General features: G+C 39.9%; 1 protein-coding gene across 1 annotated transcript in view; it reads left to right on the top strand.

The window, feature by feature from the left end:
- The window catches only part of CDK15 (cyclin dependent kinase 15), an 88,760-nt gene that overhangs the window by 22,737 nt on the left and 42,844 nt on the right, over positions 1-23,179 (top strand). The window contains exons 6-8 of the mRNA XM_060152316.1: positions 586-648; positions 8,719-8,842; positions 10,443-10,563. Coding sequence (XP_060008299.1) covers positions 586-648; positions 8,719-8,842; positions 10,443-10,563 — 308 coding nt within the window. The remainder of the gene's footprint in view (positions 1-585; positions 649-8,718; positions 8,843-10,442; positions 10,564-23,179) is intronic.

Below are 23,179 nucleotides of genomic sequence, written 5' to 3'. Positions count from 1 at the left end.
GTCCTGCTCCTTTACCCGCTATATTTGCTGCCTTTTCCCCCACCTCACCAGCAATAATAAACACTTTGAGTTTGCCTCCTAAATAAAACTTTTGCACTTATTTTTTTAATCTATTTTTAATCACTATCCGAGCAGAACCCAACATTTTTTCATTGACAATAAAGACATAAACCACAAGGTTTTAAAAAATTGTATACAAGTTTACTAAAGAATACATCATTTTGTATTTCTGAAGGAAAAAATTGTTCAAATATTAGCAGAAAGGAATCATAAGGCATGTGTACCTGACTTGCCTCCAAGGACAGTGAAGAGTACAAAATCCCCATGTCATTGTGTTCAGGGGCAGTCATTTAAAATGAGCCTCTCTTGTGCCAAGAAACAGGCTTCCTTCTAAGAGCTTCCAGTTAGGAAGGCACACTGTGTTTGACTTTAACAGTGGTGTCTCAGAAAACCTGGTTGTGTACCTCTTGCACCTTATTCTCAAAAATTCTGAACTTTGTAATACCTTTGAGAGTCAAGTGTGTGGTCTGCTTTGTGACACTGACCAAGCACTGCTAATGTCACTCTCTCCACCATTTTGTGTAGCACACAGACCTGGCTCAGTATATGTCTCAGCATCCAGGAGGGCTTCATCCTCACAATGTCAGGGTGAGTACTTTGAGGGTCGGGACTCTCCTCTGGCTTGCCCACAGCAGAAGAATCTTGAAACAGACTACCATCACAAACTGAAGTTCCATGATACTAATAAGAAGATGGATATCATTGATATTCTAGGGGAAAGTAAAAAAAAAAAAAAAAAGATTTGCCTCAAGATATGGAGCAATGTCTGGCTGTTTTCTGGGCAGCCTAACCTTGTCAGTCATTGTCATCATGCAAATGTGTCTTTAGAAGTATAAACCAATGAAAAAGAATTGCATTACAAGAAAAACTGTGAAGTTAGGCCATCGTAAAATAAATACTTTCTTCATAGCAGACTACTGTGGTCTGTGATAGTTTGTGTTGTACCTGTAGTTCCCCACTACAACTAGCAAACAAAGTACCTTGTTGGATCTTTATCGGTTATCCTTTTGCCTGTTCTATCAGATCCGATTACATGTGGGACCAACTTCCATTTTTCCAGTCATTGGAATAGAAATAATAATAAACTCTTAACTAGCTGTAATTCTACATCTGTTATAAATTTTAGAAAGCATTTGTATTTCATACTTTTCATTCCCTAAGGTTTTATTGGCATTAATTAATAGACTGGCCCTTAACATAACCATATGAGATTTGTATATGATGTACTCATTCATTTAACTAATATTTATGTGTTTATTAATTCATTCATTCAAGAAATATTTATTGACTACTTAGTGCCATGTTAAATCCTGAGGTTTCAATAATGAATAAGTTGTGTTTCTTATTTTCAATGAGCTAAAGCCCAGTAGGATATATGGACTTAAATAGGTAGTGAGAAGAAAAGTTATAAGGGCTATGGCCATGTTAACTAGGAATACTCTGAGGACTCATAGTAAGGGGACCTAATCCAGTCGTGGAGGCAAGGGGGAAAGGAAGGTTTGAAGACAGGGGTTTGAAAAGAGTGAAAACATTTTAAAATAGTTAGAGGAAAATGAAATAGAAAACTAACTAGGGAAACCAAGAAGGAATGTCTAGTAGTGTGTTAAGGACACTGGTGAGGATGAAATCCATTAAATTATCTGCATGATCATGAGATTTCTTTCTTTCTTTCTTTCCTTCCTTCCTTCCTTCCTTCCTTCCTTCCTTCCTTCCTTCCTTCCTTCCTTCCTTCCTTCTTTCTTTCTTTCTTTCTTTCCTTCCTTCCTTCCTTCCTTCCTTCCTTCTCTCTCCCTCCCTCCCTCCTTCTTTCTTTCCTTCCTTCCTTCCTTCCTTCCTTCCTTCCTTCTTTCTTTCTTTCTTTCTTTCTTCTCCTCCCTCCCTCCCTCCTTTCCTTCTTTCTTTCTTTCTTTCTTTCTTCCTTTCTTTCTTTCTTTCTTTCTTTCTTTCTTTCTTTCTTTCTTTCTTTCCTTCCTCCTCCCTCCCTCCCTCCTCCCCCTCCCTCCCTCCCTCCTCCTTTCCTTCTTTCTTTCTTTCTTTCTTTCTTTCTTTCTTCCTTCCTTTCTTTCTTTCTTTCTTTCTTTCTTTCTTTCTTTCTTTCTTTCTTTCTTTCTTCCTTCCTCCCTCCCTCCTCCCTCCTTCCCTCCCTCCCTCCCTCCCTCCCTCCCTCCTTTTCTTTCTTTCTTTCTTTCTTTTCTTTCTTCTTTCTTTCTTTCTTTCTTTTCTTCTTTCTTTCTTCTTTCTCTCTGGCAGTGCTTAGCAGTTCAAATAGAGGAGCAGAGAAAGTAGATAGTTGGATTGATTGATAATTGGGTTTTGCTAGACATGTGAGAGAAAAAGACCAAGTGGGCAAGATATTTGGCGATTGTCAAGAGAGAGGTTAAAGGGATGGTCAGAGGCTTCTAAACTGAGTCCAATCTGAGGGAAGGAAATGAAGATAGGCAGGTTGCTGATAGCTAGGGAGAGGGCAGAAGAGTCAAGGAACTAGAGGTTTGATTAAATAGAAGAACAGCTGGAGAAAGAGTAACTGTGAGAAAGATAGAACATTTTCAGGCTTGAGTGACTCTCATTCCAAACACTGTGCTAAGTGCTTAGCAAAATAGAAAGACATAGAAAACATGATTCCTCAAGGGACATAGAGCCAAAAACAGGAGATAAGACATACACACCAATACTATTACAGGACATTTGTGAATAACACCAAGTAAGAAATAAGACCTAACGTGTAGACATGCAAAGAAGTAAAAGATATCTTCTCATTTTAAGAGGTTTTAATAAGCCAGACCTTTAAAGTTGCAATGCATTTCAAGAGGCTGGAATAGGGGAAGATGTTAGAGGAAGAAGGAATGTTTTCAGCAAAGGTACAGAGCAGGGAAGTAGAGGATGCATTCAAGGAAGAGGACCCCAGAGCCATAGATTGTTAGTGTTGAAGGGACCACAGTGTTTTTCACTCTTCAGGTTCTGACCCACTAGTGGGCTGTGAAATCAGTTGGTGATTAGCAACCAGCATTTAAAAAAATGAAATGGAATGGATGAGAAAAGAATAGAAAATATTATGGTATATTACATTTAGTAAGAATAAGTATTATTTTGTGCAACTTTTTTTCCATTTGAAGCTGTGCTTCTATCTATGTATGAATGTGAAAACTGGAAACATATATATTTCTTAGTGGGGGGTGCAATAAAAAAAAAAAGGCTTCAAAACACTGGGTTGGTCTAACTTTCTTTTTCTGAAGAATTAGAATCCAAGGTTTGAAAGGACAAATGTTTTGCCTGAAGTTGTAGAACCAGCTTTTGCCATTGCTAAAAAGGATTCTTGGTTAAGATTCTTTTCTACCAGTGCCATACTGCATCTCTGGTCCTGTTGGCCTGAAATAGAGACTATCTTAGTGAAATGGAGTGTATTAGTCCGGAGAAATAGATTGGGTAGGTGGCTGAGAGCCTTACTTTCTAAGATGTGGACTTTATCCCTTAGACAGTAGAGTCATTAAAGGGGTTTGATTGAAAAAGAATGACACGATCAGGAGGAAATGTATGTAATTGTGGTCTGTGGGATGGATTAAAGAAAGGAGACTAGAGTCAGGGATTCCAGTTAGGAGTTTATTGATGTGGGCTAGCCTAGTGCCTCTCAAGCTTCAGTGAGCAGATGAATGACCTGGGGATCTGATTCAGTTAGTCTAGGGTGAAGCCTGAGCTTTGCATTTCTAGCATACTCCAAGGTGATACAGATGCTGCTGGCGGAGGACCAAACTTTGAGTTAGCAAATTTCTAGGTAAGAAGTGATAAATTATGGTAGTGAAGGTACAAATAGAAAGGAATGTGAAAAACAAAAACAAGAGTTCAGCCAGGACATGGTGACTAACTGGGCTTGTGGAGGGAAAGGGTGAGGTCAAACATGACTGATTTGGGGTGTGATTTACCTGGAGAATTATAGCTCTATTAACAGAAATAAAAGAAGTCGACTTAGAGAGAAGGCAGAAGAGTCCTGTTTTAGACATGCTGAGCTTCTCATTGACGTGGGATAGCCAGAGGAAATGAGCAGCAGGCAACTGAAGAGGAGACTGGTTCTCAGGAGGAAGGTGTACGCTAGAGATGTAGATTTGCGGGTAACTGATGCATGGAGTTTGCAGTTAAAGACGAGAGAGTGGATAATCAAAAGAGCAAACACAAAGAGAAAAGAACCGATGTTAGAACTTTTGCTTTTGGGGGTGAGAAGAGGAACAGGACAGCAAGGGGCAGAGGGAAGCAGCTTTTAGGAATATAGAAGATCCAGAAAAATGCATTTTTATGGAAGTCAAGGCAAGAGACAGTTTCAAGGAGGGCATGGTTGAGAGTGTCACAAAGTTGAAAATCATATTTGATAGCAAGGACTTTGTGGGTTTGTGAGGGGTACACTAATAAATAGAGGAATTTATTAGGGGTATATGGAAGCACAAAGGAAGAAGTTATCCAATCAAAGCAGATAGGACTAGGGATGTGTTCCCCACAGTAGAGGCAGCAGTGAAAATGCTGGGATGCCAGGGAGGGTATGGTATATTCCAAGAACTGAAGATAACTTAGGAGTTAAGCCTGGATTAGAATGAACAGAGTTGAGGGTGGTTAGAGCTGAGACTTGAAAGGTAAGTAGGAGCCAGAGCATGAAGGGCCCAGCTATGTCATGCTATTCCATATGAGGAGCCATTCAATCATTTTAATAGGAGGTGATAAATTCAGATTTCCTTTTTGTAGAGCTCATTCTGATGACACTGTGGTGAATAGATTGGAAGGTGAGCAATACTGTTTTTTTTGAAATGTTATGGTCCCCTGACCTCACTCTTCCCTTGTTTTTTCTCTACTCCCACCCCATATTCTCATTTCCTCCAGTCATTCTCTAAATGCTGGTGTCCATTAGGGTTCCAACCTTGACAGTGAGGCTAATGAGGACAACAGTGGTGCAGATGTGAATTGATGGTGGAGGAAACTGGATATATGTGCAATTAATTACTTGGCCAGAATTAATGGGAGATGGAAGAGTCAGCAATCCTTTTTCTAACTTTAAGTAATTAGGTGGATGATAGTGCCATTCACTGAAACAGAGAAATGGGAAAATCGATTTTGGAGGGATACAGTGAGTTAAGTTTTGGCATACTGAGCTTGAGGTGATTATGGGATGTCCAGGTGAACTTCAGACTATAGGGGTCTAACAGTTCAGGAAAGAGATCTGAGGTGGAGCTAAAGACTTTCAAATAATCAGAATACAGTTGTTAATTGAAGCAATGTTAGTGGATAAGATGGCTAAGGGAGCATGTAAAGTGATAATAGAAGGTCAAGGATGGAACCCTAAGGAATATCAATATATTAGACATCAGTAGAGAAAGTGGAACCTATAAAAAGAACAGTCAGAGAAGTAGGAGAAAAATTAAGAGATTGTGGTACCAAAGTGGGGAGAGAGCTTCAGGAAGGAAGACGGTCAACAAAGCCAGATGCTGCAAAGAGAAGGAGTGAAAGGTATCCATTGGATTTTTGTAGCAAAAGACATTGGTGACCACAGTAAAAACATTATGAATAAAGTGATTGTAGCAGAAGCCATTTTGTAGGGGGATGCATTTCACATTTCAGAGGAAAAACAATTCCATATGATGGCAAGGCCCAGTGTGTGACCATGGGGAGTGAGGGGCTAAAGTGTGTTGGAGAAGCAGATCGTCGGAGTGTGGAGGGTGACTGGACATGTCCACATGGGCACTGATGTTAGGGAAGCAACAGCTGGGATCCGGGTGCCCAAGTCTTGAGTGAATGATGGAGAGCGGTGGGGAGTCGTGTGGATGACAGTGAGAAGAGGGATAGAGGAAGATGTGGCTCAATGGCATGAAAGTCCAAACAACAAGGGTTTTTACTTGAGGGTGGAGAAGCAATGGTTTTGAAGTGGTATTGGGAAGTCACCCAGTACCCCACCTCGCAGTAATCAAAGGTATGAGCAAGTTGTAGAAGAACTAACATCCACTTGAGAATGCTGTAGGGAAGCAGTGAACTCAAGGTCTAATTTAAGCCAAAGGAGACAGAGGGAAGTTCATCAGAGGGTGGGTTTTAGGAAGTTTTAAAACCAGGATTGAGGAGTGAAAAGTGAACAGTGAAAAAGTTTGGGGGAGAGAGGGACGATGGATGCTGGGTTAAATGAGAGGAAGCAGAGAGCAGTATGGAGATGAGCTTTAGGGAGGAAAAAGGAATAGTCAGAGAGGCTTATATTTTTAGTGACCACAGAAGACAGGATGGGAATCATAGTGAGATTAGCCTGTGTCAGATTTCTAATAGAACAAATCCCAGGAATTCCCTCGTGAGTGGAAGGACTCGGGCTTCCCTGGAAGAGTTGGCTGACTGATCTGATTGTGTTTTTGTGGGACTCCTAGCCCAGAAGGTACTAGCCCAATGGAATTATTTTGTTCCCAAGAGCCTCATTGTGTTGGAAACAGGACTAACCCCTGGGCTATGGGAAACCCCTCTGGAAAGAGTCACGATGTGGATGGTGACTGAGCAAACACCATCAGACTGGGTCGTATTACTGGTGAAGTTTTGGCAGTGGGAAAGGAGGAATACAGGTTGTAAGGGATTAAAGAGTAAGTGGGTGGTGAGGTTACTCAGCACACACTGCAGTTTTGACAAGTGTGGCTATGAAATCCCATACCTTAAGACTGCAGTGTTTTGCCATTTACAAATGCTTGTAGACATGCGGAGCCAGGGAAGAAAGGAGCTAAAGAGCAAGAAGGTGAGCGGCAGGTGTGTGACTAATCAGTGAGACAGTCTATGCTTGGGACGTGAAAGGGATTTCAGGCTGGCCCACTATGAAGCTCTGTCTCTGACTCAGCTAGCCAATTCTCTCCTTCCCTGTCAGGTTTTAATTTTCTAACTTTTCTCTGGTTTCTCAGGATGGTGTCATGGTGTCAGGCAGGTCTGAATTTGAGACCTGGCCCTGACTCTTTTTAGACATGTTTTTAATGTTTCCCTGAGCCTTATTTTTCTTATATATAAATCGAGGACAAGCGTATCTTCCTCACAGGGTTGTTTTGAGGATTACAAAAGGTCCTGGGTATTCAGTACATGTTTTTTCCCCTCCCTTCCTTCTGTCTCTGTCCCTTGCTGGTCACCATCTCTCTGTCTTCTGTCTCTCACCTGTCTTCATCTCCCTCTTTCCTTACTACTATCACACTGAAAAACATATGTTTAAGCACCTACTATGGCATTTTATCTTTTACCTGGAATTTAAGTTGGTCCTTTTTATTGTCTTTTCCATGAACATTTATGTTTATAACCGATCGGAGGGTTGAAATGTCGTTATGGGATTTTCGTGCTTTGGCAGCTGAGTGATGTGATGAGCGATAAAATGAATAATACAGTGTGTGTGTTTGAAGCACCAGGAAGAGGAAGAATTGGGATGAGAAAGACTCATAGAACCAGTGAACATTTGAAGTAGGAGCCTCAAGAAAATGTTAACATTCTTAAACCGCTTGGGGACCCTGATATGGGAACTGCATGGAGCCCATGCAGCCACAGCTGTGCAGTGGGAGGTAAGCTCCCCAGGATCCTGCTTTGGTCAGACCATGGCACTCATCAACTTGATTCCAACGTGTCCAAGTCATTGTTAGGTCATAGCAGGTTCGAGCATCTCTGAAGTTCCTAGTTTCCAAGATGTGATGGAAAAAGTGGATTTATCTGCATGGCTCTGCATCTACTATTTTGCCCGTGTCCCAGGAATGCTGGGGCTGGCCTTGTCTTTTCAAAACTGCCAGAACGTGTTCTCAGTTGGCATAGGTCTTTGTAAACAGTAATGTTGGTGTTTGAATTCTCAGTTGCCAGTGGCACTGGAAAATAGCAAAAGACACTTGGAATACTAGCATTCTTTTTTTTTTTTCCTTAAGCTTGTGTTTTGGTGGGAACCTAATAATGTCTTTCGTTCCTCTGCCTTGTAACCACAAGCAACATTTTAAAATTTAGGCCTAGAATGTATTTTTCCTTTTGTTACCCCCCGCCCCCTTTTTTCTTCTCTATACTATTTATTCCTTATTCTCTTTTGATTTTTTTTTTTGGTCTAATTTATTTTGGTATCTTTTCCCTCTGAATCTCTACTGTATATTTCCCTTGTTTTCACTTTGAACTTAATACTTTAAAAATTCGTTTAAAAAGATAATGGTTCCTTTATTTCCTAATTCCATCTAAGGATATATTTCCCAGTCTGGTCTCCCTGTGTTCTGTTTTTAAAAGGGTTTTATATCAGAGAACCTGGAAAACTTAAGCAGTTGTAAATGTTAGAATATCATTTCCAGGTCAACTTTGATCTTATATGCCAAGTTCATCAGTGGGGAAAAAATTAAATCTTTCACATCTAAATCAATAACTAGTGTTCCAACGGAAACTTCAAAGTTTCACTTTAGATTTTTAAGGAAAGGTAATTCCTTCAGTGTCAAAGGAATGAGATGTCAGGAAAAGCCAGAATCCCTTTGTTTGGGACATGGTCTACTTACTTGACTTTCCTTGTCCTTCTTTTCCTGTTCGAATGCAAAATCTTCCATTTTTTTTCGTCTCTCAAGAGACCCTTTTACTATATTCTTTCAGATGACTGTTTTTGATTTAGAGGAGAAATCAACACATAGTGGCTCAAATCTGCTTAGATAAGGTGTTCATTCCTTCCAGCTTTTCATGTTTCAACTTTTGCGGGGCCTGGCGTACATCCACCACCAACACGTTCTCCACAGGGACCTGAAACCTCAGAACTTACTCATCAGTCACCTGGGAGAACTCAAAGTGGCTGATTTTGGTAAGTCGCCTCCCGAGTCTCTTCCTGGGCTATGAACAATGATGCTTTTGTGTGCACATGTTTAAAGCATCAACTAGGGCTGGCTTTTGAAAAGTGGGAACCGGGGAACATGACGCTTTGTCAGGATTTCAAACAACCATATAGGAAGATTGAGGCAAGAAATAGGACGAGATTGGTAACTTCTTAGGGTTCCATCAAGCCTCAGTCTAATCAGATCCTAAAACTTGGTTACCCCTACTACCTCACTGCCATTTTTGATGTAAAGACTTTTGTAGAGTGAACGTACTTGGTAGGTTTACCTAAATCTAGGTGGATGTACAAATTCCATCAGACTAGATCAAAGTTATCCCAGGATGACATGATAAAGAGGTTAAGCCCAGATTGTAGGATGGACTCCTTCTGGAATGGAGGCTCCAGGACACCTGTTCCTGCTCACCTATGTATCTATATAGTGGGACTGTATGGGTACCTGAGGCTTTTATTCTCATCAAAGTGATGCAGATTTCCCCTGAGTATCACTGTGTCTTTCCATTTTAGCACGTATCACAGTTTATAATTATACATATATACACACATATATACTTCTGTGATGATTCTGTCTCCTCCACTAGACTATAAGCATTATGAGGGCAGCCTGGATCCGTTTTTGCTTATCATTATATCCCTAGTGCCTGGCACCATAGCAGTTGCTCAATAAATTTTTGTTGAAAAACTGGTTCTGTATAAGCTGAGGAACCACCCTTCTCTGTTTGGCAGATGTCAAATGATGCTACTACAGCTGCAGTAAGCCTTTAACAGACATTCATTTATCAAATTCCCCACAACAGTGAACTCATCTATTCAGGTTTTTTTCTAGCTGTAGATCACGTGATCCAGTGAGATAAATAGCTAACTGATGAAAGTACTCTCATTTTGTAGAGGAGCACTTGAGAATGATCCAGCTAAGGTCCTGCCAAATAAGTAATGTGGATCAACAGCCCTCACCCTGTATCTACTAAACTGGGAATTCCTGGACTGCAGAAATGGAGGGTGGCCCTAGTAGTAGTGAATCGATTTTCCATTGCTGTTACAGAAAGCCCAAATTACAGAGGTGTATACATGCTCGAAGCTTCACGTTCTCTCATGTAACAGTCTGACCTAAGCAGTCAGAGCTCTGCAGTGGCCCCATGGTGTTTTGGTCCACTCTCCTTCTGTCATGAGGCCCCACCACCCCTAGGTATTGCCCCACGGCCTATTTCAAGATGGCAGCCACTACAGCCTAGAGGAAGGAGAAAAGAGACCAACACTTAACCCCTCCATGAAGTTCACACATCACTTCTATTCATATCAAATAGGCAAAAATTTAGTTGCCTTGCTACACTTAGCTGCCAGGAAGCCCACATCTAGCTGCAAAGTAGGCCAAATTTTGAGAAATTCATTTGATGAAGAGGTACGTAAGAATCAAGATAGTTGAGTAGCTCTATTAAAAGCACCAAAGTTTGTGTATTATTTTTTAAATGTTGTTTACCCTGCCAATTATACTCTCCTTGGCAGACTGTATCACTGTGGCTCTCCAGAAGGTCTCAGGACAGTGAGTTCTGTGCTTTCCCCCTTCGGTCAGGTCTTGCTCGGGCCAAGTCCATTCCCAGCCAGACATACTCTTCAGAAGTTGTGACTCTCTGGTACCGCCCTCCTGATGCCTTGCTGGGAGCCACTGAATATTCCTCTGAGCTGGACATATGGTAAGAGCTAGTGCCAAGAAAATGTGAGTCATCCTACCCGTGAAGGTTGTTTTATTACCTGTATTACATTTTAGATAATCATTCTAATAATGACAATCACATTTGTATACAGAAATATAAAGTACTTTCAAATATATATCTCATTTGATTTTTACAATGCCCCTCCTTCTAGCTCTTCTCTTCAATCCTTTGTCTTCTCCCTTGTCCTCAGGGAAACATACATATACTCCCAAACCACACACACACACACACACACACACACACACACACACACACACACACACACACACACACACACCTGTCTGCACATGCCCAAACACCGTTCAGAGCCTGGTGAAAAAACCGTAAATACCAAGACTCGGTAGACCTGATTTTCATGCCAATATTTCTAATCAGTTACTCTGCATTACGTTATCTTCAAAAAAGCCATGTATCCTCTTTGTGTCTATGCTTCTTTGTTTTTAAAATAAGGGTAATAAACTCTCCCCATGAGGGGTTAAGGGGGACTGTAGTGCAAATGCAAGAACCCGATAGCGGCTATCAAGTAGAGCCACACTGTTGGAGAGGCTCTTGGATCAACTGGGTGCAGTGGTGAGAATGGGCTCTCAGCCACTCATCATCCTGGAGCAGTGGTGTTATGTAATCTGGCTCTGATCCCTGGAAATATCCCAGTCATCTGTGTGGTAAATTTGTAGTCACAGCCACCTCCTCAAAGGTAACAAAATGTATGGGCTTCCTTCAACTCCTTAGATGGTCTTATATAAATAGAAGGCCCTGCTTAAAAAAAAAAGCAACACTAAAAGGCTAAACTAAGCTTTTGAATTTCCCAAAGAATTGAGAAAAGTTGAAGAGAATTTCCTCCAGTGTATCTGGAGCCATTGATTTCCTGATACCCAGTCGCACTTCTTGAAATATCACCTGCTAGTCAAACCCCCCTGAAACTGTCAGCTCTCACTGCTCTGCACTGTCACTTCAAAGGCCTTCAGCAGGCTCTGGCTTTCTCAGCTCTTAATGATCACTTCCTAGTTGTGCTTCACAGACAGTGAAACTTCTTCTCGTCACTTTTAAACTTTGTTTTATTATAGAACATTTAAAACATTCAAAATATATAAATATGTACATCAGTGATTCTTAACCAGGATCAATTTTGCTTCCCAGGGACCCTTGCAGTGTTTGGAGACATTTATTGTCACAGCTGGGTGGTGGTGGGGTGCTCCTGGCATCTAGTGGGTAGAGGCCAAGGATGCTACCAAATATCTTATAATGCACAGGACAGCCCCCTATGACAAAGATGTAACCAGCCCAAAATGTCAATTGTGTCAAGATTGAGAAAACTGATGTAGATTAAAAGCATAGTAAAGTGAACTCCATGAGCCCACTACCCGATGTAACAACCAGAAACATCATCAGTACTGTCACATCCACTCGTGTCCCTTTCCCATCAGCCTGCCCCTCCACCAGAGGGGCTTCTACCCTGAATTTTTTTCCTTGTCGTCATTCCCTTACCCTTTTAAAAAATAATATTTCTACATTTTTATATATTTTAAAAATATTATTTTATTTTACTTGCTTTTGAGTTTTTATAAAAATGATATTACATTGTTTTTAGTCTTTTGTGACTTGTTTTTTCTTTAACTCAGTGTGTTTCTGAGATTCATCCATGTTGATCTATGTGGCTACACTTTATTTTCTGTTGATGAACATTTCAGTTATTTAGTTTGCCTTTTGTTTTATTTCTTTTTGCTATTTTGAATATACTTGGTACTTACATTTAAGGATATGTCTAGAGTACTTACTTAAGAGTAGATTTGCTGTGTCACAGGGTATATGAATGTTCACCTTCATGAAATAGTGTCAAATTGTTCTCCAAGTGGTTGTAACAATTTATGCACCAGCAGTGTATCATAGTCCCTTACCCACATCCACACTAACTTCATAAAATCAGATTTCTTAATTTTTGCTAAGTTAGTGGGTAGAATGGTAGCATGTTGTGATCAAATTTGCATTTCCCTAATTACTAATGAGGCTGGATGTCTTTTCATGGATTATTTGCCATTTGTGTTTTTTCTCCTATGAAATACCTCTGTGTGTCTTTTGTTTATTTTCTTTTGGTCTCTATGTCTCTGTGTCTCTCCTTTTCTCTCCCTTCCTCCCTTTCTTTCTTTATTGATTTATAGGAGTTCTTATACTCTGGATACTAATCTTTTATCAGTTATGAATGCTACAAGCAGGCTCCCCAGTTCATATTGTCTTTTTAAACAAAAGTTCTTAATTTTAATACTGCTGACTTTATCAGTCTTTTCCTTTATGGTTAGCCCTTTTATTTCTTGTTTTAAAAAATCCTTCCCTCCTTGAGGTCAAAATGATATCCAGTACATTCTTTTAAAAGTTGTAGGGCTTCCCTGGTGGCGCAGTGGTTGAGAGTCCGCCTGCCGATGCAGGGGACATGGGTTCGTGTCCCGGTCCGGGAAGATACCGCATGCCACGGAGCGGCTGGGCCCGTGAGCCATGGCCGCTGAGCCTGCGCATCCGGAGCCTGTGCTCCGCAACGGAAAAGGCCACAACAGTGAGAGGCCCGCGTACCGATAAAAAAAAAAAAAAAAAAGTTGTAAAATTTTTCCTTTCACTTTAAATCCTTAATACATTGGAAATTGACTTTTTCTATGCTAACCCAATGGTCTCACCCTAATTTCTTCAGCAATCTGCATGCCAAATCTCTCATATATCAGGTTTCTATAAATGCATAGGTCTGTTTTGAGCTCTCTACTCTGTTCTACTGGGGTCAGTTTATCTGTCCCTGTACCAACATCCTAATGTGTTAATTTCTATAGCATTATAATAATACTTGATATCTGCTAGGATAAGTCTCACCACTTACTTCATCTTCTTCCTCAGGAGTATCTTGCCTATTTTTCCCGTTTGATTCTCCATATAAATTTTACACTCAGTCTTTCAAGTTTCATGAAAAACCCTAGTGGGATTTTCATTGGAATTGCATTGAAATTATAGAACACTTTGAGGATAATTAACACCTTTGTAATATCCTCTTCCAATTTTTAAACACGGTGTAATTCTCCATCTGTTTAGCTCATTTTTAATGCCGTTTAGTAAAGTTTTATAATTTCCTCTCTAAGCTCTTATATATCTAGAGCAAAGGTCCTTCCTTGTAAGTCCGTTTCTGTTGTTTATTGTTTCTTTTGTTTCTTCCATATGGTATCTTTTTTCCATGTGTGTTTTGTTGTTTTTGACAATGATATGCTAATTATCCTTGGAATTTTATTTGTGGGATTTTTTTTTTTTGAGGGCTCGGATGAAGTGTGGTCTCTCAGAGAGGATTCGCGTTTGATTCTCCTAGGTACATTTTTTAAAAAAGAAATATATTATTGTATTTTACATAAGTGTTGGTCTGCTACTCAGATATTGCTTTCTTAATGCCATTTGCTACTGAAAAGAACTAGGCCTTTTTGGAGAAGTAGCCAATACTGAGGCTGGGTCAGGGAAAGTATAAGATGAGCTGGGAACATCTTGTTAAGCCAGAACATTTTTTAACAAAGTGACCAAAAAATGATGGGAATATGTAAAAAAATGTGGGAAGCAGCTTGAAGAGACTCCCACTGGCCAAAGCTGGTACCTTCTGAGCATCCTAATAGTGAGAGTAATGTAATGTGTTATACCACTGAATAACATAAGAATACATAAGTCCATACTGAAGGTAAACAGATAGATGGAGGGATGGATGGATCAACAGCTAGATAGGAAGGGAAGCTCCTTTATACAGTAGAATGCCAAATAATAACTGGAAAAGAAATGACAGAATTAGAAAATCACTATTTTGCAATATAGTAGTAATTGGTTCAAACAAGAAGCATCATAGCTAAACTAGAGGGGAAGATTTGATGAGGAATAAAATATTTATTTACATAGTTTCAAAGTACCTCTCTACAAACTACTTATTAATTACAAAAGAAAAAAATAGTAACTATAGTAGGGAGGCTTGGCAGACATCACCTTAATCAAGTGATTAGAGTTAGTATTGTTGATAATGGCACTGACTGACATCGTGTGCCCCCTAATAGGACACACTGGAGAGACAGTATCATATACGTGGTTTTCCTGCAGAAAAAGAGCATAACCTGAGTCACATCATGAGGCAGCATCAGATCAACTCAGTCTAAGGAACGTTCTACGATGTAACTAGACTGTACGCTTTAAAAGTGTTGTAGGGAAGGAAGAAGTTTCCTCTGTCCTCTGAGGTTCAATGGATGGGTCTGTGAAATAAACTGACAAAAGACAGATTAACAGGAGAAAAACACACACATTTTATTTTATGTTAAAAGTTTTATGTGACACAGGGGAAGTGACTTCATGGAAAGAAGAGACAATCCCCAAAGAAACAGCTAGCCTTGGAGGCTTTTATACCATTCTTACAAAGGACAATACACTTGTAGAGAAGTAACAAGACAAAGGAAAGGGGTTTCTTTTATTATTATTCTTTTATTTATTTGGCTGCGTCAGGTCTTAGTTGCAGCACACAGGATCTTCATTGCGGCGTGAGGGCTCTTCGTTGCGGTGCACGGGCTTCTCTCTAGTTGCAGCTCACGGACTCCAGATAGCATGGGCTCAGTAGTTGCAGTGTGTGGGCTCTCCAGTTGTGGCACGTGGGCTCTAGAGTGTGTGGGCTCAGTTACCCCCTGGCATGTGGGATCTTAATTTCCTGATCAGGGCACGAACCCATGTCCTCTGCATCGGAAGGCAGATTCTTAACCACTGGACCACCAGGGAAGTCCCGGAAAGGGGTTTCTGGACTCTTTAGGGGTGGTAATTGTGGAAGGTGAATATGTATCTGGAGCACCCTGGTGGTAGATAAGGGTTACTTAGCAAGGTTTGCTTACATAGATCCTTCTTGGTGCCATCTCTACATGTGTTGATAAGGTTATTCTCCCCTCCTGGGGTGGGAATGGGGGAATCTTCATAAGGGGGTTTTATGCCCTCCTTTCAGGCAGCTAGGGAGAGGCAAAGAGCTCATCCGGTGTTTGCTTTTTCTCAGTTTCCTTCAGCTCATAACAGTTCTTATGGCAGGGTGGCATATTTTGGGGTGACATTTTCCGTTCCCCTACAGAGTCAAGGTTTTAAAAACCAAAGAAAAGCTGAGGAAATGTTCCAGACTAAAAAGAGATATGCCAGCTAAGCACAATGCATGGTCCTAGATTGGATGCTGGGGGAGATGGAGCTAAAGAACACTACTGGGACAATCAGTGGGATTTAAATATGGACTGTAGATTAGATAGTACTATTGGGATTGATGTTCAATTTCCTGATTTTGATAATTGCGCTGTTATTATGTAAGAGAATGCTTTTGTACTTAGAAAATACATGTAGAAGTATTTAAGGGTGAAGAGTCATTGTATCTGCAACTTACTCTCCACTGCTTCAGAAAAAATAAATGATAGATAGATAGATAGATAATATGATAAAACCAAAGAGGCAAAATATTGGCAATTGGTGAATCTATTTGAAGGATATAAAAGAGTTCTTTCAGGCTTCCCTGTTGGCGCAGTGGTTGAGAGTCCGCCTGCCGGTGCAGGGGACACGGGTTCGTGCCCTGGTCCGGGAAGATCCCACATGCCGCGGAGCAGCTGGGCCCGTGAGCCATGGCCGCTGAGCCTGCACATCCGGAGCCTGTGCTCCGCAACGGGAGAGGCCACAACGGTGAGAGGCCCGCGTACCGCAAAAAAAAAAAAATAGAGTTCTTTCTACTGTTCTTGCAACTTTAAATTTTTTCAAAATTAAAGGTTAGCAAAAAATTGAGAAAAACCTGGTGTTTCATCAAAGATAGTGAACTAGCACTAGCTTTGTTAGAAGTACTGGCCCAGTACGTGATCAGTGTTTTCAATTATTTCCTATGTGTTCGAGAAGGGTGTGTATTCCTGAATTGTTGGGTACAGGTTTTTACATACGTTCAAAACTTCAAGGTTGTTAATTGTGTTATTCACATTGTCTTTATATAATTTTTGTCTGCTTAAGCTATCAGGGAAAGATGTATTGAAGTTGTTTGATATATTGTTGATTTGTCAACAATGAACAATTCTATTCATTTTTGCTTTATATACTTTGAAGCTATTTTCATTAAGTGCAAATAAATTTAAAACTGTTCATCATTCCTTCATGCACTTTAAATCTTACTTTTGGAATAATTTTCCTTTCTTTGGATATAAATCTTTTAGAACTTTCTTTAGTGTGGGCCTGTTGGTGGCAAACTCTGCTTTTGTTTCTTAAGGTAAACTCTCATTGTTGAAAGGTAGTCATGCTAAGGTTTTAATTGTAGATTGACAGTTATTTTCTCTCAGAACTTTGGCGATACCATTTCCCCAGCTTTGTCTTCCATTGCTGCTCTTGTGAAGATTGCTCTTAGCCTAATTGTAGAGAAGTTTACTTTTAGCCTTCTTGTCTTTCCCTTTTTTCAGGTGATCTCCCATTTTCTCTGGATGTTTTAAAGAATTTTTTCTTTGCCTTTGTTACTATGCAGTTTTCACTATAAGGTGTCTAGCGTGGATTATTTTTTTTAACTTACCCTGCTTGTTGCATATTGTGCTTCTTCCAATTATCAATTCATGTTTTTCATCAGCCATTTTCTTTTTGAGTGTTGCCTCTATTCCATTCTCTCTTTCTGGAGCTCCAATGAAAGATTATTAGACTATGTCTTTCTATCATCCATGGTTCTTATCCTCTCTTTCATATTTTCAGTCTCCTTGACTTTCTGTGCTGCATTTGGATAATTTCTTCAGCTCATGTACCAATTCTTTAAATCTCTTTTAAACTATGTATCCCTTACTTTTTACTACATATACAAAAACATATGTTATTCCATTGATGAATAATGATGACACTTACAGAATAAAAATACAGTTGTAAGTTAAAGTTATTGTCATTACTCTTATTGATTTCATTATTGTTGTTTGTCCAGTAAAACTCAAAAAGTAATGTAGAAATAGAATAATAGGCATTTTCCACTGTTTACTATATTTGCTTACTCTCTATGTAACTGTTAGATATTGGGTGTTTACCCTGGGATTCCTCTTCCCCATTTTTTTTTCTTTTCAGAGTGATAAGAGGGAAATGGGCAGGGAAAAGATTACAACAGAAGAAAAGGGGAAAAAATCCTATTTTGCTAGGCATGCAACCCTGTAGGGTACAAACTGAATGCCTTTGTAGGAGGCAGGTGACAGTGGGTGAGCATTAGAGCCTTTGTCTTAATGAAACTAATTATAACACGTATTGCAAGAGCCTCTCATTCACAGTAAACCCTGGGGAACAAGAGAGTCCGTGGGAAGCCCAGAGCAAACAGTTAGATTATGGAAAATATACAAGTAAGACATATTGGCTATTCCCAACACTTACAACCAGCATCCTCTAATCTCCCAACATCTTTTCTTCTCTTTCTGCTACTTTTTCAGACCTTAAAAGATTCCATTAGCAACTTCGGTGAAGAGAAAAACTCAGTGTTTTAGGATGATTACACTGTTTTTGGTTTTGTTTTTACTTTTTTGTATTGTGTTAAAATATATATAACATAAAAATTACCATTTCAACTATTTTCAAATGTACATTTCAGTGGCATCAAGTACAGCCATCACCACTATCCATCTCCAGAACTTTTCATCATCCCAAAATGAATCCCTGTACCCATTAAACAATCACTCCCTGTTACTCCCTCCTCTCAGTCCCTAGCAACCACTATTCCACTTCCTGTCTCTATGAATTTGACCATGCTAGAACCTCACATAAGTGGAATCATACAATATTTATCCTTCCATGTCTGGCTTATTTCACTTAGTATAATGTTTTCTAGGTTCATCCATGTTGTAGTAAACTGGGTTTTGGGTTTTTTTAACATCTTTATTGGAGTATAATTGCTTTACAATGGTGTGTTAGTTTCTGCTTTATAACAAAGTGAATCAGTCATACATATACATATGTTCCCATATCTCTTCCCTCTTGCGTCTCCCTCCCTCCCACCCTCCCTATCCCACCCCTCTAGGTGGTCACAAAGCACCAAGCTGATCTCCCTGTGCTATGCGGCTGCTTCCCACTAGCTATCTATTTTACATTTGGTAGTGTATATATGTCCATGCCTCTCTCTCACTTCATCCCAGTTTACCCTTCCCCCTCCCCGTGTCCTCAAGTCCATTCTCTACGTCTGTGTCTTTATTCCTGTCCTGCCCCTAGGTTCTTCAGAACCATGTAAACTGGGTTTTAAAGAAGGGTTTATTTTGGTAGACAAGTCCTCTATTCAAAACTAACTGCAGGCAGCTGCTGGATTTAGGACTATGGAAAGTTGTCACTGCCTGAGAGATTCTTTATGGTCAGATTTCTTGCTGCAAACTTCCAAATATAAAGAGTGGCCCAGGGAAAGCAAATGGAAATATCGTGTCACTGCCATATATCATGCTGTTCTGAATTAATGTCAATAGTGAAAAATGAAATACTGATTCACTTCTCCCAACAATGTTCTTATGTACTCCTTGCACCTCCCCAAACCTAAAACTCCTGAGATGGTTTATTTCTCCAGAGATTGCCTAAGGAATTTGAGGAATCTTTTTCTTTCTTATGGAAGAATTTGTTCATGCTCAGAATAGAGAAAAGACTAGGAAGAGAGCCAGAAAAAGCAGAAAATATGTAAGCTGTCTCGTCTAACTTGACTGGAGAACCACAGTTGGAGCAATAAAATGACCCATTGCATCTCTCCCTTCTGGAAGGGTTCACTCTTTGATATCACCAGGTCTTTTTTTCTCCTGCATGTGAAGTTCCACTTCATCTACATGAGCTGCCCCAAGGGTATCTCCACAGAGCAGAAATCCTCTGAGAAGCCTAAAGATATGTAGGGTAAGAAGAGCCACAGGAATGAAGTTTTAAGAGCAAAACAGAGGAATAAAAGGAAATAGGAACTGGTTCCCTATCTAGACCTGAATGTTCAGATTATTTAAAATGTTTGCTTTAAGGCTAGTCTGGGGTGGGCAAAATAGATGATAGCCACACAACTTGTTTAAGAAGCAAATAAAAAATATGAAAGCCACACTACTTGTTTACAAAGCAAATGAAAAAAAAACAGTTCTGAAGAATAAATGAAAAAAATAGGAAGATGAATCATATAGTTTTTGAAGAACAGTGCTTACCTGAAAAATATCTTTCCTTCTCAGACTTAAGGGGTACAGCCTTGTTTTCTTACCAGTGCACTGATATTTATGGTACGGATATTCTAGGTCCTGAAATACAATTGATTTAGGAATTTTGTTTGTCTTGTAAGTGTTCTAAGTGCATTGCACATGTGCACACACACACACACACACACACACTATATATATATATATATATATATATATATATATATATAAAACCTTAGACTCCAGATTGTTAGGTGAGAAAGGTTTTAACCTGCCCCTAAGTGAAGCTTAAAAAGAAAGACTCAAGAGAATGCCTATATGGCACCAAACATACAAATGCAAATACAAATGGGAATTTCAACCAAATATTAGCATTTTATTTCTTAGTGCAAATATCTTGTGTTAGACTGCAGTACTTGCACAATGGCCTTAAAGTCCAGCTTTCTCCAATATGTTTACACCGTTGTGTACACTGTCCTAGTGGTACAGAAGGTAAAGGGCACTAAGAAACTGTGTAACGAAAGGGGCTTCCTTCTCGGCTCCCCACAGCCACCCGTATGAAAGGACATTAAAAAGGCAACAAGCTTTTTCTAAGCCATGAAAGCCTTTTGAGGGGAGAGAAAAAAGTGGACTACAGGTTTCAACCTAGCAATGACTATGATTTGAACCTTGTTTAAAATGCCCGCAGGCCTTCTGGTGATTGTGAGCCCCTGGGTTTCTGGAAGGTGTTAGGGTACTGGATGGAGGGTTGGTTTAAGTCTTCAAAAGCTGTTACATTTCCATTTCTATTTTGTGTCAGTTAATAAACAATTACCTGTGTTTCATACACACAGATACATAAATATGTGTGTGTGTGCGTGGGTGTGGGTGTGTTTTTTGCTTCAAAATGAAATGATTTGAGGCCTTTCAAGTATGCATAGACAAGGCATGAGGGGAGGTGGATGGAGACCGTTTGACGGTATTCACCACCTCAGTTTTTCAGCTGGCTTATCTCACTGTTGACCATTGCTAGCAACCAGGATGTTTTTTAACCATTTGACAGTTTCCTATTACTTTTATTATTCTCCATGTATTGTTTAATTTTTACCTTTTATATCTGTTGCTTTAAAGGCAAGAAGCAAAAAGACCATGGATATTTAAAAACAACCTAGTAAGCAGTCTTAAAATGATAATAATTCTAAAAATTCACCTCAAGATACTGTGCACCAGATTCTTAAGCTATATTTGCCTGATCAAAATTCTTCTCTTTTTTCTTTTTTTGGCCATGCTGGCTTATGGGATCTTAGTTCCCCCACCAGGGATTGAAGCCGGGCCCCAGCAGTGGAAGCGCTGAGTCCTAACCACTGGACCTCCAGGGAATTCCCAAAATTCTTATGTCACATATCAAGATGTCTCTTGTACATGAAAGATCAGTAAAAAGAAAATATCGTGGCCATTTAATCTAAATTAGCTTTTTAACAACTAGGGGTAAAGACAACCTGTTGTTTGAGGGAAAAAAACAAAAAACTACCTGCAAAACTTAGTCTGATACCTCTAATTTATATGTATACAAAATTCTAAGAATTAGCTAATTGATTATTTTACATGCAAACCAAATATTAGGTCATGAAAATAGTTTTTGTGTCTTTTGAGGTGATAAGATACAGTTAAATGTCAGTCTTTCTTTTAATATATATTCTCTCCCCAAACCAGACACAAGATAAAAATTATTCTTAAACTTGTTTATCAAGAAATCTGCTTTCTCCTACACAAAGTAAGTTAAATAGCACGTGTCTACTGTCAGATGGAAAAAGTAAAAATTTGTCATATGTAATAAATACATATGAATAATATTAAAGACCATTTTAAAATGAACTTCATAATAAATCTTTAATAATATCATGATCTATAATAAAATATTTTACTGAGGGCTTCCCTGGTGGCTCAGTGGTTAAGAATCCGCCTCCCAATGCAGGGCACACAGGTTTGAGCCCTGGTCTGGGAAGATCCCACATGCCGCGGAGCAACTAAGCCCGTGCGCCACAACCACTGAGCCTGCGCTCTAGAGCCCGCGAGCCGCAACTACTGAGCCCATGTGCCACAACTACTGAAGCCCACGCGCCTAGAGCCCGTGCTCTGCAATAAGAGAAGCCACCGCAATGAGAAGCCCGCGCACCGCAACGAAGAGTAGCCCCTGCTCACCGCAATTAGAGAAAGCCCACGCAGCAATGAAGACCCAACACAGCCAAAAAAAACAAAAAAAATGTTTTACTGAAATTTTCTTCTTTATCATGCCACAGCAAAACGTCTAGACGATTAAGGGAGTTTGCGAGATTATGTGTTATGGTGAAAGGGATTTGGCATCAAAACTCGGGAAGTATTAGACCATGGGGATAATCTCTGTAATCAGTCACCTGAACCATTCTCAAAAGATTTGTAAGAGTTGAGACTTCCCTGGTGGCACAGTGGTTAAGAATCTGCCTGCCAATGCAGGGGACAGGGGTTCAAGACCTGGTCCGGGAAGATCCCACATGCCGCGGAGCAGATAAGCTCGTGCGACACAACTACTGAGCCAGCGCTGTAGAGCCCACGAGCCACAACTACTGAGTCCACGTGCCACAACTACTGAAGCCCCCATGCCTAGAGCCCGTGCTCTGAAACAAAAGAAGCCACCTCAATGAGAAGCATGTGCACCACAACGAAGAGTAGCCCCCGCTCGCTGCAACTAGATAAAGCCAACGTGCAGCAACAAAGACCAAACGCAGCCAAAAATAAATAAATAAATAAAGGTTTGTGAGAGTAGAAATGTGCATTATTAGCAAAATAAATCTTACTTCTTACTCTTCCTGAGGAATTATCCTCCAGTTTGACTGAGTAGGAAAGAAAATTTATATTTCTCCCTATTTAATCTATTTTAAGTTGCACATTCTCTGTTAAATCAGGATGCATCTTAAAATCAGTAGCATCTTACAGTAGCCGTCAGCCATGCTTCAGTTATGACTGTAGTTACCATTGTACATGTGTGGACATCAAACATGGCAGCATCAAAACTTGCAGAATGGGTGTCAGTAACTTGGAAGACAGGAGACCTCTTTTTTTTTTTTTCTGGTTAACCCCTAGGAACAATGGTTGTGGAGAAGGCGTGAATCAGATATGTTTAGCAACATTCTTTAAGCTGGAGTCAAAAGTGGGCTAACATGTAACTGCAAGGTCAGCTTAGGAGCCCCAGCACCAATGACTCTTGGTTGTTTTATGGCTTATTCTAAGAAATGCTGTATCATCAAACTCCTGACGATACCGTCAAAGGACAAAACCATGGATAAACACAGACATCAAAGAGTCTGAGTCAAATGCTGAATGTCAAAAAGTTTGATGAGTATCTAAACCAATTTCTTCCACTTAATATTCCATTTTTTTTGCATGTACAAGTATGATATATGGTGAGGTAATCTGTCTAATTAAATTTGTAACAGCCC

The sequence above is a fragment of the Lagenorhynchus albirostris genome, chromosome 6, assembly GCF_949774975.1.
Source record: "Lagenorhynchus albirostris chromosome 6, mLagAlb1.1, whole genome shotgun sequence".
In the NCBI taxonomy this organism is placed as follows: domain Eukaryota; kingdom Metazoa; phylum Chordata; class Mammalia; order Artiodactyla; family Delphinidae; genus Lagenorhynchus; species Lagenorhynchus albirostris.
The sequence above is the reverse complement of the archived record's forward strand: the minus strand, read 5'-3'. Positions and strand labels throughout refer to the sequence as shown.